The sequence below is a fragment of the Bombus flavifrons genome, chromosome 10, assembly GCF_040668555.2.
Source record: "Bombus flavifrons isolate JBK064 chromosome 10, iyBomFlav1_principal, whole genome shotgun sequence".
In the NCBI taxonomy this organism is placed as follows: Eukaryota; Metazoa; Arthropoda; class Insecta; order Hymenoptera; family Apidae; genus Bombus; species Bombus flavifrons.
The window spans coordinates 3,387,358-3,400,407 of record NC_138451.1 but is presented as its reverse complement, the minus strand read 5'-3'; the positions used below and the strand labels follow the sequence as shown (position 1 = coordinate 3,400,407).

Below are 13,050 nucleotides of genomic sequence, written 5' to 3'. Positions count from 1 at the left end.
TTATCGCGTGATGTGTGATACGTCCACCCAATTAGCGTCCCCGCGTTAATCAAACCTGCCGAATGGTAATTTGTCTCGTCGAACGTTGACCGCCTTCTAATTCCAGCCTCTAATCGAGGGGTCGGTTTGTGTCCATTTGTTTGCTAAAAGGGGACGGTCGTCGAGATTAACAAAAAATCCAACCGTGGAATCAAAGATAGCGTGTAACGTGATAATTAAGAGATCAGCTCCATCGTTGCGTGAAAGTATCGAGTATAAAGTTATAACTCATCTTGCAACCTTTTTTCACGTTGGAGAAGTCGTAAAATTACGTATCTTGTTAGCGATATTTTTCGAGAAATTAGTCCCAGCAGGACTCGGGACTTCGTTCCAAGCGACAGCAGGAGAAATTAGCGGCGGAGAGAGCAGGCAATTTCTCTTCCGATTTCTGTTGGTCGCTCGGCGTATGCATGTCGGCAATGATTAACTTCGTACTCGAGGTGTGCGGTCCAGCAATTAGAGCGAGTGCGTCACGTCCTAACGCGTGGTTCTCTTCACACACAGCTTTCTTTACAGTGGAAGACGTTCGTTGTCGATCGATCTGTCGTTCCTTCTGGATCCAGGAGCTCTGAAATTCTCCGAATACAGTGCGTTATCTATCTATCTCTTGAAGAAACGATGATCGAAGAATACTCTGTCTGCAAGAAGGGATATAACGAGATCGCTGTATCGTTTCGACAAACTGTATATGAAACCCCAAATATTCCACAAGGAATCGTGACGATAGTCTACTAGATCCCGAAGAGAGCAGCTCATCCACTCGGGGGTAGTGCCACGAGGGTGGCGTATTCTGTGCAAGAAAGCGGACTCCCCGCCGCGAGAAGCTGCACATAACTCCGTCGACGACGTGGCGCGATAAATTTAACGAGGGGGCCTACTTTCCACGAGCAACCCTTCGCGAAGGATAAGCTTATGTACATGTGTGTGCGCTTGTGCGTGCGTGTGTAAGTAGGAGGCGGTACGCATCCCACCGATCCGGCATTCCGTGTATTCGACCTTTTGCAAACGCACCCGGAGCGAGAGGCCATCCTTAACCTCTTCGGCGACGCGTGGCTGATTTATAAGGACAAGAGGAGGCCCCTAACCCTTGGCTCTTCCTCCCGCGTACTCAACGGGAAAGGACTCCGATGGCGAAAGCCAGCCGTACGCGTGTACACTCGGTGTCCAAAGTGTTCTTCCCGTAAATCCTGCTTTCCCTTCCAGGCAACGTTGCGTAATTCTGGAGGGTTTAGCGGTAAGGGTAGCGGAGCAAGCGCACAGGTAACGTCGGTGGCTTTTGTTCAACTGACTCGAAACTGTTAAACGATGTTTCGGGATACCGAAGGTTATTAATCGCTGGCACTTGGTAGAACGTGGTTTACATGTACTTTGGGATTAGAGGTAGACTATGGATGTTTGTGCGTTTATGGGAAATTTAACCCTCGCTTAGGAAGGGTGGATCATTGTCACGTTGAATGTCTTATTTTATAGCGATAAAGCGGAGAACGGGCTAGAAACGCTTTGTATCCCTAATAGAAACTGCTATACGTCTACAGAGGGGCAGAATTATGCGTAATTCTCCAGTGAATATTTTTACAAGGCAGATCAGGTTGTTCGAGCAACACCGAGTGCACGAAAGTTACACCCAGCTCTGTTAATCGTACACGATGTAGTAGTATCCACGACAAAACGTGGTTGTAAAATCGGTCAAACATCCGGGTTTACGTGTTCCAGGTGTCTGTCGAAACCTGAGAAGATCTGAAACCACAGAATAAAGTACGGCCTGTCTGTGGTTCCGTCTTCTGAACTTTTTGTATTATTCTTTATTCTTACTTTTTCTCTTGTTTCTCGCTGCTGATATTTCTTTGGGACACTTACGCACACCAATCTTTTCTTTCTTTTTTTGTTCTCTACATCTATATTTTGGTTCCTCAAAAATTATTTCTTTTTGTCATCGAAATACTTGAACTTGTATTATCTCCTTATCAACATATAAAATTTGTTTTACTCAATTACCACGCTTCTCGTTGCTGCGTAAGGAAATTTATTAATATCAATTCTAACTATCTTGCAACTTGTAAAATTTTACTCGTTTCGCAATAGTACCCTATAGTTCTATCGTGCAAGATCTCTTACATTGGTGAAATCTCATTATTCTTCTGTTCACCTTGACATACTGGGTTTTTTTTATACCTAAATCGGGAATATTTCACGAATAATCTTGCACGGTAGCGAAACGCACCTCGTGATTGTCCTTTGAACGCTCCAAGAGTCGCATCACGGGATAGAAAGTCACACCCCTGTCGGAAAATAGCGCCGGAAGCCGGTTTTTAATTTCTACGACGCTTTCACCGACCCGATGTTATGTATCAATCAACGTTGGTCGAGCCGCTCGGTCGAAACGCGACTCTCCAAGTGGCCGTCTCGCGCGTTTTTATTGCAATTTATAGCGACGCGTTCCCCTGCTGGTCGCGACAAATGATTTTCATCGTTTGATGGATCGATCGCGATATCCCGGCCGCGAACATCTGCGTTCCAATAGAGAACATTCATTTTTACCCCTCGATCGCTCTTGTTCTTTTCCTCGTTTAACTTCTTTCCCTTTTAGGAAAGTTCGAGAATCCATAGGAAAGAAACTCGACGTCTTCGAACAGAGTTCCGCGTGTTCCAGGTTCTCTTCCTGACCGAAGAGCCGTGATACGTTCGGTTGGCTCGAACGCCAAACTAATTTCGATTCTTCGATTAATACACAGCGTGCGATAGCTTTTCGAAGCGAGTCTATCTTTTATCGTCGACCGAAATCGAACCTCTCTTTGTCGTCGAACGAAATCTACCCTCTCTGCCGTTCACGCGGACCAGTGAACCGGCAATCGAGATAATAAAATCGAAAATGAGCCGTGCTTAACTCTAATTTTGATCGACTGCTTCGTCTGGTTGTCTGCTCGTCGAATCTATACAATTTTCACCCCTTGAAACGTTCGTTCGATGTAAAATTGCAACGTTTAACGTTCGACGTCATATCGCTACTTTGGCATTTTTCGTATAGGTTTTAATTCTTTTATCAAATATCTCGTAATGTCTACATGTATTGTTACACTGTTTTCAGATTTTACCGATATAAAATCATAACGATGCTAGTAAAATTTGAGAATGTTTTATCTGTATCACACACCGTTGTATTCGTAAACGTCTTCTGTGGTAAGCGTTCAAATACTTCAGTGAACTATTACATGTAGCTTTTGTTCGTTCCACATGGCTGGCTTACACTCGCCGTCGCTGTTTCGCCCGATTCGCGCACGTAAAAGGTATCATGAAAGGTATCTACAAATGTTCGAGTAGGTTCGTGAGTCACTGTGAGTCAATAAGATGCATAAAATAGGGAAGCAATCTTTCAGATGGGCGGTACTTCCTTTCTTGGCTCCAGTGATCCTCGACGCGTACATATCTAGGGGACTGTTTCAATGACGACAGTCACACGCGCGGTTATCCTGGCTCGAATCGCGGAGGGTTGCCGACGAGGCTGTTGCCAGGAATTCCCTTCGCCTCCTCTTCGTCGCGTGTTTCGCGATCGTCCCGCGATACGCGAGGCCACCCTTTCGCGTGCATGAAAAATGCATTCCTTTATCTGGCGTTCACGTGTCGCATCGCTAGAAACGCTCGTAATTAATTCCAGCGACGCCTTTCGCTTTATACCGAGTGTTCTTCTAAAATTATAACGGATACACTTTGTAAAATTGTAATTTAAATAACGAGAAAGTTCATGTACAGTAACTTGCAGATTTGACTTCCAAATTTCGAACGTTTCTTCATGTTCATATTTTATAAGACACAGCCATCTCGCGTAACCAAATCTGCGAGCAGATTCAGATGACTCGAGAATATTTGAAAACGATTTAAAAAAGATGGCTGTCGTTGCGTGATTTTCCCAGACGTAATATCGTATTTTGAAAAATTGTCAATTATAGAAAATAATTGTAACATCCTTCTGACGGTGATTGAGAGACTTGTTCGTCTTTCTTGTTCTATCCTATCGTTACATTTCTTCGTTGTCATAACGCGAGTCATTATCATATTACGTAGAAAAAAATACCGTGCACCACGCGTATTTCAAAATTAGAGAAGGTGGCTCTTCGAAGTCGAACACAACCTTCGAAGTCCATCTTGATATTCTGCCGCAACAAAGTTACAAAACTAAATTTTAATTTTTCTTTTTCCAATCGCGATTAGATGTAGTCTTTCGACGCGGGAATCGAGAGTAAGCCGCTTAGCTGGGGGATTACAGAGGAAAATCTTGTAAAGCGTCGGAACGCCACCCTCTCTAGTCTGCGAATGACTACCTGGTTTCTTTCTTCCCGCTTTTAATTCACCTTTCTCTCCTTTGTTCCCCCGGCGTGGAATGCATTTGACGCGCGATAAACCTCGAAAAAGTCGCCTTCTTTAGAGAGCTCGGGGGAGGATTTTAATTTCCCCGTGCTCCGGCGGTTGGTCTCTTTGTCCTGTTGATTTATCGGACTTCTTCGAGGACCAAATACGTCGAGTCGCTACGTATCCCCGAAATACACGGCTGAATTATATGCCAGAGAAGCAGGAACGAATCGAATTTCTATCTGCTCTTCCTTCCAACTAAACTGCGCACTTTTATACAAATTTATACAAAAAAGTAGAATCTTGGTGGATTGGTAGAGAGATTAATAAAAAAATTGAATCAACAACGACACATTCGAAATTCGAAAACCCACGAACACGTCATCCAATCGTCGCCAAAGTGTAAAATCTAAAATTTGAATTAATCATCGCGCTTCGTACGAAAACAGCGCGTGTTCTGATACTTGCGAAAGGGAGTGTGCGCGTCGATCGAACTACCTCGTTCAAATTGAGTTCAATCGAACGACAAAGAACTCTCATTCGCCCCGTTTAAAATTTCTCCGTGAATTGGGCGCATCTCGCGTTATCGCTCGGGCAGAATAGCTTTTCCGGGGCACCCTCGATAAAATTTCAGCAGCCAACGATACCGCGTTGTCTTTTCTATCGCTTGTCAGTAATATTAGGGATCGCAATTTCACTTCGAAGAAGTCCCGTCAGGCGTTGTTCGTCCGATATCCGTTCGTTCCCTCTTTTCTGTTCTCCCTATACTGCCAACGATGCTGTGTATTAGGGTGAAAAGAAATATGGTGGGAGGGGAATTTTGTTGTGCTATTCATGACTTACAATAGCGAAGAAAAGTTGCCCTCTCTATAGCGACGTTTAAGTCGACAAAATCGGTTCTGATCGACAAATTTTTAAATGAATCTACTTCTTCGTTTTAGAAGAAATCCTCGCAGCGCCTCGAAAATTCACTCGATAGAAAACAAATTTTGCATACTTAGCCTGGACGGATAGGGTGAATTTTTGGAAAAATCGACGTAGGAAAAGTTTGTTCGCTACTGGAAAATGAAAATAATTTCGATTCTTTCCTTCTACCCTACTGTCCATCTGCATTCGAATACGCCAAGGGAATGAAATACGGAGGGTGGAACTTGGCAAGCAGGAAGAGAAGAAGTTCCATGGAAGAGGAGCGGCATCGATTATTTTCACGCGAGGAGGAGCACCGTAAAGAGGGTTTCTTTGTTCGATTCGTCGCCGTTGAGCAGACAGTGGGTCACTTGCATCGACGGAGGAAAGTACGTCGTCTGGATTCCCCAGGCGAGCAGGGGAACGTCGTCATAGGGAAAGAAGACCTCCCCTTACCTTCCTTCTAAAGGAACGTCTTATTGTTTGCGTTCGAGAGGGGGCAAATATCGGGCATAATACGGTATTAATTAATACTTTGGCCTAGAAGATCGAAAGAACTTGGCTGCCTTTGTTCCAATGAAATATAGTTGAACTTAGGGGTGCGTATAAAACGCATTCGAATCGATAGGTATTGTCTGTAGACAACAATCCACCTACCTGCCTGTCGATAGTCTTTAATTTTTAATCTAGTTTAGCATTCGTTTAATCGTACTTTCGAGATACCCAAACAATTCTTATCAAACGTCGTATTAGATCGCGTGGAAACTACGAAATAGAAACGATTGCGGACAATTATATCTGTCAGTCTGCAAATAGCTTAAAAACGATAGTTCCTTCGGCGATGTTGGATTCGGTCAAATGCAAAAATTGACATTTTCAATCCACAGTGGACCAGTTTGCCCCGCAAATCGTTCGTGACCAAATATACGCGACAACTGGTCGCCTATTGAAAAGCTAAAGCTACAATCTGTCGTCTAGAAAGCGAAGGCGGGTCTCCACTGAGTCGTGAACGGGCGCGTTAAGCTCTGTCGGAAAGAGGGACGTCTTTAGCTTCTGGTCGTAGAGAATCGGCATCGATTATTTTCGCGCGCGAACGAACACGACAGGGAGTGAAAAGAGCTTTCTTCCTTCGAAACTCGACAGTAGGTCAGTCAGACTGATACCCAGCCCGCCAACAGAAGCAGACGGATTCTCCCTCCGACGAGGGAAAAACGAGAAAGCTTTCGAGGGGGGGGGGGGATAGAACGAAGCACAGAAGGAGGATAGAAAATCAGTAAAAACGAGGGAAGTTGGTTATCGCGTCTTCGGTTCGGATCTTCCTGCTCCTTCTTCCAGCCGAGGAGACACGCGCCAGCGATGTTGGGTGTTTGCATCCTTCGTCGCGGCGCTCGTAAATCCTTCGAACGAAGCTAGTCGCTCGAAGACTCTCGCGAACCCTTGGTACACGCGTTCACTGTTGGCGCAACGATCCACCCACTCGTTCGTTTCTGTATTTACAAGGATGCGAGCGGAGTGTTGCCGGCGGGATGAAGTTCTCGAGACAGAGCAAGACTTTCGTCGACGAAATGCTGCAAGAGAGGGCAAGCTTTCTTAATAATCTTTCTTTGTACCGTACTATGTAGTGTTTTGTAGCTGCACGAAACGTTTGCGAGTTAGTCGGGGCTGTCTTTGTGTCGTCACAGGGAAGTATTATCGACTGGTGTCGCGTGAAAGTTTGATGGCTGTTGGTGGACCAGCGGGTCGCTCTGAAGATCTGTAAAGAAACTTCTACGATGGAAGAGGTAGTTTCGCGGCGATTGCTTGGAGGGGGAAATTGAGAAACACCGAGATCTTGCAGCAGTTCGACTTTCACGATACTTCGCTAGGTTATTAATAAATTGTGATAAACGTATTTGACGTATGCTGTTCATGCGCAACGATCCACAACGCGATATCAATTTGAAAGTTTCGCGTAAAGAAAACGCAACGAATTGCTTCTTCGGTGAACCAAACGTATTACGATTGGCAAAATAAATCCACGAACCATTATGAAAGAGGATTAGGGTCGAGGAATCCTCGAAAATCCCATAGAGCTGGATAGCTTGTACCAGTGAACCGATAAACGTAAGGTTTCTGGCTGGCAGTTTTGCTCCAGTGAACTTGTATGCTTCGCCCATTCTACATTCCCGTCCATTGAACGTTCTAGTTTTGTAGCGAGAGGTTAAAGCCAAACAATTTACAATACCAAGTACACATCGTGATGCTCGAAAGAGTCGGACAGGAAACGAAAGATTAATATGGTCGATTTTCTTCTTCTACCACGCGCCCTTCGACGGTTATAGTTGCATTCTCGCTGGAGGGACAAAAGCGGAAGCAAACCGAGGCCGATCGTAACGAATTTTATGCTCGTCTATATAACCGAGCTTTATCGTCGCGGGACCTATGGCCGCTCGACTGCGCCGTTAAGGTCTAAATAAGAACGTCCTTGCAGAAGAGTCTTGACAAATCCCTGGGTAGTACGTTTTACTTTCCATCGTTTCTCCCCGGATCTCCTTCCTCCCTTTCTCTTTTACGCTCGTCCCTTTCCGCTTCGTTTCTTCTACGTTTCGAAATTGCCTCGGTCGATCACGGGCGTAAAAAACCCGCTTTCGGTATTTTCAATAACGTCCTTCGTCACCATCTTCCATGGCGAAATGAAAAAAGGGCTCAACTTCGTTGTGTGACGCACGGGATATCTGATCTTTCTTATAATGTACAGCGAGAGACGAGGGTTTCCGTATGGTTGGTTTATTACGGAAGTGAAGAGAGAGATACGTATTCGCTGTATTAGCAAATATACTCAACTACGATATGACTGGTATATCGTACGCAGGTACTTGTTTAATCAGGCACGAAGTTTATTCGTATTATGAGAAAATGGACCAGAAATTCGATGGGTATGGAAATGAAGTTGAACGAAAATGGAATTTTATCCAAACGCGTACGAATTGTCGTGAAAGATCGACACGCTGTCCTCCGGATTCGGATCGAGTTCTCTTACGATCTGGAATATTTCTACCATCGTGGAACGTCTTCAGAGGAAGAAGATTAGAAGACCACGAAGGGAATACCATATTTATCGAACGCTGTTCTCGCTTTATTGCGTTGTAAAATTTACAGAAAAGCTCGGAAGCCTTTTGGGTCGTTTACGAGTTCGTCGACTTTCTTTCTAGCCGCTCGTTTCTCCTCGACTTTATTATTTTGGGTCGCGCGCTCGCGCGTGTGCCTTCGGCTGATTTTTATATTTATTTGTACCGACCGGTATTATTGAATTCCGATAATCTGCTACGCCGACATCGTAATCCTCCCCCGGTGACGGTCCACCCCACAGACGATACGCCGCGATTTATGCCTCCTCCACGCCTCTCTTCTCGCTCTTCCTCTGCTCTTTTTTTTCACTTTCTTTTCACCCTTAGCCTTTTAGCTGCGGCGACAAAATTATCCGCAGGGGCGGCGACCTTCGACTTTGCTCTTCCGGAATAGTCGCCGACCTCCAATTTGGGGGTGCGAAATCGCTTCCAATCGTCAGCTTTTTCCACTCGTGTCGGGCGTTTATTTAACGATACTCCCGAAGCAGTTGCTCTGTCTTTCTCCTACACTTGCTGGCTCTCGAATTAGATAGGGTCATTCAACATTCGTAGTATTTTTCAGTATTATGGTAAAGTCGAAACTTAATAACAACGTTTATTTGTTAATTACTGAAGTGTTGTAGCCTCGTAACGCTGTTGCGACGTTGATATTTTACGTTCTCGTAGTTTTGCCAAACACTCTGAATATTTGACTTCGAATCAGACAGCGTAGCGATCATGTCGACGAGTGTGCGGAAGATAAAAACACGCATAATATAATCGTAAAAGATGTTTACCTAGTTGGGATACTTTCACGAGGCATGTCCACCATTTTCTCTTGTGTGTTACTGCGAAGAACTCGACAGAGATTACGGCTAAACACGTCGGAGGCTTTTACCTTTACTGCAATTTCAGTCCTTTGCGAGGAACCATCCCTTTTTCTTTGCAATCATAGAATGCTGAGGTGGCTCGATTAAAATCCGGTTCAGGGACATTAATTACGTATCTCAGGAAATTGTCTCTCAGCAAACAACCGAACGTTTCCCGTCGGAGGGTAGTAAAAAAGAATCGCGCCGACGAAGGCACAATACCTCTTTTACCATTCTCTCTCTCTCTCTCTCTCTCTCTCTCTCTCTCTCTCTCTCTCTCTCTCATCTATCTCTCTCTTGGTTCTCAAGCCTCTAATCGAACTCGTAAAAAGTTGAAGCACTTCTCTCACAGATCGACCCACGCGCGATCGGTTTCCAGTTGCACCGACTAGTAAAGTTACCAGACCAAGCCAATTTATTTATTCGACCCGCTCTCTTTTTCCATGATTCTCCATGGTTAGCTGAATGGATGGATGGATGGGTGGATGGATGGATGGATGGATGAATGTGCGGCGTTAGTGTGACTCGTTCTATTCAGCGCGGATGGTCAGGGTAGAAAAGGAGAATCTCTTCCTTCTTCTCGTTGTCGAGCAGCGCAAAGTTCGTGAACGATCATTGTTCTAGAATGGATATTCCACTTTCCTGAATGATCTTTCTTCAACAGTCTGCTCGAAATAATATATTAGTTCGTTGAACATACTGCTGTCGACAACTTCTTCGACATATATTTGGAAGGACATGAAATATATTAATTTTCCGAAGGGATTCTAAAACGCGTCAAAAAGGATCTTGACCTTAACTTATAGGTTATGATTGTAAGTATATTTATATACGGGGTGGTTGGTAACTGGTGGTACAAGCGGAAAGGGGGTGATTCTACGCGAAAAAAGAAGTCGAAAATATAGAATAAAAATGTTTTTTCTAATTCTTTTTTTGTTTTTTAAATTTTTTTTTAAATCTGCAGTGAGATCCGTTATAACGAGACGTGATAAAGTGCACGCGTACCGAGCGAAAATTCAAAGTCGATTTTCTCGAAAACAAAGCCTCAAACGAAAAATTTTTATTCTATATTCTCGACTTCTTTTTCCCTAACCCCTTTCCATTTGTACCACCAGTTACTAACCACCCTGTATATATAATTATAATTACAATAGCGTAATTATATGTATATAATTAATATAATGATATTATAATAATGCAATGTCGGAGTAAAATTGTGACTCGAGTATTCTATAATACCACGGTAGCAGTTAAGGGTTAAGGGATATTACGAATGCATCATTGAGTGTCAATAGCAAATAGTCGATAACACTTTGTCTTGCTTCGATCGTATCGGTAAACCGTGTTGAATCGATGGAGCGAAGTTAAAAGCCTTTATCCTTCGAAGCAATTCAGTTGGCTCGAAAGACGATAAAAGACGCATAGAACACGCGAGGTTCGCGAGCGTGCAAATAGATTTTTAATCGGGGGCTGATCGTGAGGGCGGCGGCGCGAAGCTAAGCTCTACTTTGCAGGAATTTCTAAGGAGCTATAATAGGGGCTCGTGGGAATCAAGTTTTCGGAGATAAGGATCACGGGAGTATAATAAGGGATCGGACGAAGGACGTGGTGATCCTAACCATCCTTCGTCGGGTTAGCTTCTACGGGTATCGAGCAGAGGATCTAAAGGATCTAATAGCGAACTTCGTAGACGGGATTCTTCGAGCTATCTGGTTCGATCTCAATTTGGGAATAATCTAGGAATAGAACACTGGCGCGAGCTTATCTCCCCGATAATTTCGAATCGTTTTATCCTTGTACCTTGAAATATTAACCCCTTTAATAGTTTTCGAATATGCGAGTGTCTGAGGAATTTAATTAAACGAGAACTTTTCTTCGTCATATATTCGCATTGTAATTGTATAATTTGTATTAACATTAAATTGCTTAAGCAACGTAATAATCGTTTATTTGTCGGTGAAAATGGAATTTACAAATTATTTAGGTGACGTGATAGTTACAAGAAGAAAGTTAAAGACAGCGTCATTTTAAACGAGGACTATTTGAAAATTTATAAATTTTAGATCAAACCCCCGATACATTCAAAGCATGTTAAACAAGATATTTTTCGAAACGTGAGCTATATTTATCATACGGTTTTAAAGGGTCGAAAATGTATGAATACTCGTCGAAAGCGTTATCCTGTCACAGGCAGAAAATCCTCTTTCTATCTGGATCTTAACTTCTCTGCCCACTAACCTTCTCGTTTATTCAGTCACCGATGCGCTACAACACCTCACCAATCCCTTTCTTCTCATTTCCTGCTTGCGTAGACCACGGTTCTTTTTTTCTCTTTCTCCTCCTCCTTCTTTCGTCATTAAGGACGTGACATTTTGCTCGTTCTTAACTCATCCTTTTCTTATCGAACACCTCTCTTCCGTTCAAAACGCCCCTTACCATATTTTCGCCCATATCCGATCCTCTCCCTTTCTCTCTCTCTCTCTCTCTCTCCCTCCTCCTCCCTCCCTCCCTCAATCACCTTTGCAGTCTTCTCGATCGTAATTCCGCTTTAACTCGAGTCCAAACGAATATTTGCTCTTTGTTTCGCTATTCCAACGTTATCGCAGCGTTCGCACGACCCGCGAAATGGGTAATTCCGCGTTTAAATTATCGATCCCGTACGATATGTCGCTGTCGAGCGAACTGTGAACGAGATTGCGCACGAAAATGCTTTTTATTTAGTTTATCGAGAGAGCCTCCGCGTTTTATGCCTTCATCCCCTTTTTCTTCTTTTACGACGAACGGATTTAATCGACTGTACTCTCCTTTACGGTGCTTCTTTCGAGTATGTTGTCGAAACTCGCTCACGATTTATTTTTCTCTTGTTACAGATGGAAGACGAGGGCAATCATGGCAACGATGATACCAGATGCTTCATCCTGTCGACGCTGGCCGCGCTACAATGGTCCAGAGTTTCCTGCGTCCTTTGTCGAGCACCCATGCTCGTCTTCGACAGGTATCCCTTGGTGGATGGTACTTTCTTCTTGTCACCCAGACAACACTCGTCCGCCTGCGCGGAGGTAATTCGAAGTTTCAATCACCGTTCGTGTAGTTCTCGGACGATTTTAAATCTTCAGTCGCGTCGAATTCACTGCGTCTACGATCTTCCGATTCTTATGTTCTTAATCTTGCTCTTATCTCGATAAAGCAAAGTACTCTGAACGTTTTAATAAAGTGTTTCACATTGAATTGAAACAATTCTTTCATATTTTACATATTTTTCATATTCTACAGTTAGCTGGAATGTGAACCTATGACCATGACGTGATTGCTGTTTCAGGTTAAGGTCGAAGGTCGCACGCAATTTTTGTCCGCTGTGTGTATGAGCTGCCTGGAAGGCAGCGGTGGCCAACCCGTACGTTGTCGTTGCTGTACTCAGCCGTGGGACGGATCTAGCTTAGTCCTTGGTACAATGTACAGCTACGATATTTTCGCTGCCATGCCTTGTTGCACCGAGCGACTCAAGGTAAGTTCTTCGTTCGGCTTCTTTGTTATTCGCAACGATGTGTTCTTAAAATCAATGACGTTCTGGAAAAGATAAACAGATGGCGACATACGTATTTCGCGTGTATCGGCTACGGTGGACGCTGCTATCGAAGAAGTGAAAATATTAATTATTTTATCTGTAGCTGTCGTGAAAAGTTGAAATCCATCTTCTTACGAGTGCCGATATTCGATTCTTCAACGAACAAGTACTCGGGACACCATCGTGTTAAATATCGTATCTCTAAATATGTTATCTGACTCTCGAGTTTCTCTCACCGGTA

General features: G+C 43.8%; 1 protein-coding gene across 4 annotated transcripts in view; it reads left to right on the top strand.

Annotated features, from left to right (window-relative positions):
- heca (hdc homolog, cell cycle regulator) overlaps window positions 1–13,050 on the top strand; it is a 166,725-nt gene that overhangs the window by 131,130 nt on the left and 22,545 nt on the right. For all 4 annotated transcript variants that reach the window (XR_011174224.1, XM_069121678.1, XM_069121686.1 and 1 more), the window contains exons 3-4: window positions 12,115–12,303; window positions 12,564–12,749. Coding sequence is in view for 3 of the 4 variants with exons in the window: in XM_069121678.1 (XP_068977779.1) it covers window positions 12,115–12,303; window positions 12,564–12,749 (375 nt within the window). In the remaining variant the exon portion in view is untranslated. The remainder of the gene's footprint in view (window positions 1–12,114; window positions 12,304–12,563; window positions 12,750–13,050) is intronic.